The 4,335-nt window shown below is 37.7% G+C and overlaps 1 protein-coding gene across 1 annotated transcript in view; it reads right to left on the bottom strand.

Annotated features, from left to right (window-relative positions):
• Positions 1–3,238, bottom strand: part of SHROOM3 (shroom family member 3) — a 585,172-nt gene extending 581,934 nt beyond the window's left edge. The window contains exon 1 of the mRNA XM_006871583.1: positions 3,071–3,238. Within this exon, the coding sequence (XP_006871645.1) occupies positions 3,071–3,238 (168 nt within the window). The remainder of the gene's footprint in view (positions 1–3,070) is intronic.
• Between the last annotated feature and the right edge of the window lie 1,097 nt (positions 3,239–4,335).

The raw sequence follows: 4,335 nt of genomic DNA, 5'->3' as shown, positions 1-4,335 counted from the left end.
TTGTGCATAAGGTCGCTATGAGTTGGTACCGACTCGATGGCACCTAACAACAACAACAACAAGTCCACTAAAGGGAGGCCTGGTGTGGCGCTCTAGGTTAATGCACTGAATTGTAAAGTTAGCTTGGACCCAAAGGCCGGTGGTTCAAGCTCACCAGCTGCTCCTTGGAAACTCTGTACATGTAGGATTCCAACTTGACAGTACTTAGTGACGGTAGTTGTTGTTGTTGTTAAGTACCGTAGAGTCAGTTCCGACTCATAGCAACCCTGTACAGAGTTTCCGAGGCTGTAAATCTTTACGGGAGCAGAAAGCCTCATCTTTCTCCTGTGGAACAGCTGGTAGTTTCAAACTGTAGGCCCTGAGGTTCGCAGCCCAATTTGTAACCACTACACTACCAGAGCTCTAAATACCTGCTTTAAAGTGGCCTAGGAAAATGGTGGCTTATTTTTCTATATCACAAGATATCTGAAGGATTTGTGTGCCATCAACTCAGTTCCAACTCATAGCAATTCTATATAGGATTTCTCAGGAGCAGCTGGTAGATTTGAACTGCCAACTTTGCACTTAACAGTTTAGTGCTTATTCTACAACAGCATACTAGGACTCAAAATAGATAGTTGTATACCCCTATTCTGTAGTTTATATGAAGCTTTAAAGATGCTGGCTTAAATGGCCATCAACAGAAGAATGGTTAAACAAACTGATAGATGCACGCAATGGAATACTATGCAACACTGAAAAATAACAATGAATCTGCAAACCTGGAAGACATTATGCTGAGCAAAATTAATCACACAAGAGCAAATATTGTCTGATACCACTGTTGTAAGAAGTAAAGGAAAGGCTTTCTTGATGAAAGAAACATTCTATTATGGTTACTTGGGAGTGGGGAGAAAATTAAATAAATACATACATGTTTTAAAAGGTCAAATGTAAAAAAAAAAAAAAATTGGCTGGCTGGTTTGTGGCAGCATTAGATCTGTCTGGTAATAAACTGTATTTTAACATGGAGTTATTGTTGTTCACAGCAACCCTATACAGGGTTTCTGAGGCTTTAAATCTTTACAGGAGCAGAAAGCCTCACCTTTCTCTTGCACTATATGGTTACAAAATGTTTATCATTAAAGGCCAGGCAAATTAAGTATACAATCAGACTTACAAAAGGCAGGGATAGTTACGTTTGTGGTAGACATTCTCAGCTGTCTACCTAGCAGCCATTTCCTCCTTCTTCCTGCAAACAGAACCCCATTTTTTTCAAACAGTAGGCTGAGATTCCTAGGTTCTTACTGCAGACCCCAAAAGATAAATCCTATTGGTCTCAATTAGTCATGGTAATCTCATTTCCTAGACCAGTAACTGTCTAAGGATAGGCATGTGGCACAGTACTGGTCAATGAGACGTAAGCAAAATCTAAAGGGGCGAGTGGCCCATTCCAAACAAAAAGACCAAATCCTGCCAGGAATGAAGATGCAATGCGTAAGCTATAGCATCCATCATGCAATCATGAAGACAAAGATCAATGGCACAAGAGAGTCAGAGTGGAGAGACAAGTGGAGGCCTTGAGGCCATTTCTGAACTGCTGCTTCTTGCCTATACAGCCTACCTGCAGATTTCTTGTAATATAGAAAAATGAACCCCCATTTTCCTAGCCCACTTTAAAGCAGATTTTCATTATTTATAGATGGATGCCTTCCTAACTGATACTCATATCTATATGCATTATCTTTTGTTTTCCTAGGGAAAAAATATGTTGCAACATATTGGTGGTGTTCTGTACACTGTTGACTGATTTGCTGTTGAAATCAATTCCCACAGACTCATCTGCACTAAGAACCTCTTTGATCTCCCTCAAATACAGACTTTTGGGAAAATGAAAAACAACCTTAAACAGGTAACAGAGCTCAAATGAAATATATAATTATCCTTTTCCTATTCTCAAACTAAAATATTTTCTTCTTCAATTATAATTTCTTGAGTAAAGTATACATGTAAGTGTAAAAGGCATTTAAACTCTGTTGTATTAACTTAATGTTATCTTGAAAATCAAAAACAAATATTATAACAGGTTATGTTCCTCTCTGTAGCTTGAGACACACAAAAATACTAACTTTAACACACAAAGGATCCATCCAATACGCATATTTATCCATACCAAAAGATAAATGAATTGAATTGAAGCATGTTACAGAATGACTGAATTTTAAATGCACAGATATATAGTAGGGAGTCCTGATTTGGACTAGTACTGTCGGTTTGGACAGCAAGGCTGGCAGTTCAAATCCACCAGCTGCTCCTCAGAAACCCTATATAGGGTCACTATGAGTTGGAACTGACTCAATGGCAAGTAACAAAAAACAACAAAATAGATAGTAAAGGCAGAAATGGTATTTTACTCTTCAACTATACCGACTATGGATGTAAGACTCCTGAGTAGGCAAAAAAAAAGCAAAACGCAAAAACAAAAAAGAATATTTATGCCATTAACTATTCAGAATTAATAACAAATTTAAAATGTTAAATGCTAGATATTTTCCAATTGAAGGGAGATAGCTGATATTTGGTTACTGTTGTGTCTAAATATGCAAATAAGGCATGTATATATCAACAAATATCACAGCATGTTAGCCTTGTTTTAACCTTTAACCTGATTTATAACTGAAAAGATCATGTGGCAATGGGTATAGCTGATATTTGTGTTACTGTTGTGTCTAAATATGCAAATAAGGCATGTATATATCAACAAATATCACAGCATGTTAGCCTTGTTTTAACCTTTAACCTGATTTATAATTGAAAAGATCATGTGGCAATGGGTTTTACACTATTTCATTCACAAAAAGAGAAGATTATCCATCCAGCAAGCACATTTTTCCCGGGATTTCATTGCGTGAATGAACTAGACACATTTTTCTTTCGCTCACTAAGCATGAGAAATATTTCCAGATAATCAGTAAGGTATGAAACAACAAATTAAGTAACACTCATTTTGCATTTTTGACAAATCTTTCGAAAGTTTGAAGGTTGAAAAGACAAATTGAACAAGGACAATTTGAGGGGTGGGGGAACATACCTTAGAGATGATTAATGGCTCTCCATGCTCCAGACCACCTTTCAAAGTAAAGCCCCAGGGAGCTCCTCCCTGCAGGAATGCTTCCAGATATATGTACCTTCTCTTAGGGGTCCCGTGAGGGTTTAGCGTGGGGCTGGTCTCCTCGAAGCTCTCCGCAGTCCTCATCATGCCCAATGCATGGCCCCTCAAGTTAAATTTTAAATGCCTGGAACTGATTCAGGAAAGCAGCGCATCTGTAGTACAAGTTACCCTGCGCTGCATGATGCACGCCGCCCAAAGAAAGGAGTTTTTTTTCTGGCTGTAAAAAGTTCTTCCGAGCTTAACTTCAGGATGCTGAGCCCGGAGGATTTTTCATTTGAACTTTTCTCAGTGTAAACCCTCCAGGAATTCCAGGTCTCACTGAAGCCCCCAGTGGTATATATCGCTCCACTACTTTAGGAAAAAATTTATCTTCTAGGTCATTCTGAAGACTGTTTGTATTTCACACATACACCAAAAAAATCTTTTTCTGTATATTTGCCAGAGAACATTTAAATCGTGTTACAATACAGCAAGAAAATGGTAAAAATTCAAATGAATACCTCAGTTTTGATTGATTATTAGCCTTTTCTTCTTCTCCGAGTGAAATTTACCATTACAATAGCCTCTCCCTCCCCAGAAGTAGCTTTAAAAGAAAGAAAGCAACTTACTATGCTTCTGCTCGCTTCAGAATTTTCTGACTTGTCCCAAAGAGAGAGAAAAACTTTTCTTTTTCTTTTTTTTTTCAGTAATAAGTTTGTTATTTGTTTCTTGCAAAAGATTATAAATTTTGTCAGCATATAAAGAAAGAACATTAAAAAAAAAAAAAAAAAAGGTAAATGAATCCTCAGTGGGAAAAAAAAAAAAAAAAAAAAGGTAAATGAATCCTCAGTGGGAAAAATGCCAACGAGGCAGTTCGTTTCTTTCTCTGGTACTTTTCACTGATCATCAGCTACTGCGGTTGTTGCAGCTGTAGCGGCTGCTGGTAGCCTCGGTTTCTTAGTCCTCTGAGAAAAAGAGTAAGGAAGTGAGAGAAAAATGGATTAAGACAAAAGAGGCATTGCCACCTTTCTGCACAGTAAGCACTGCTGGGCAGATTTCAGTTCATTAAAAAAAATTAATTAATTAACTAAAGCAGTCTTATAGTTGATGAAATGTGTAAATTAAAATAACCACGTTGTTGCTGTGAAGTGCCGTGGAGTCGGTTCTGATCCAATGGAGACCTTGTATAGGGTTCCCAATACAGA

The sequence above is a fragment of the Chrysochloris asiatica genome, unplaced genomic scaffold, assembly GCF_000296735.1.
Source record: "Chrysochloris asiatica unplaced genomic scaffold, ChrAsi1.0 scaffold00169, whole genome shotgun sequence".
Classification (NCBI taxonomy): domain Eukaryota; kingdom Metazoa; phylum Chordata; class Mammalia; order Afrosoricida; family Chrysochloridae; genus Chrysochloris; species Chrysochloris asiatica.
This window is presented reverse-complemented; position numbering and strand designations above follow the sequence as displayed.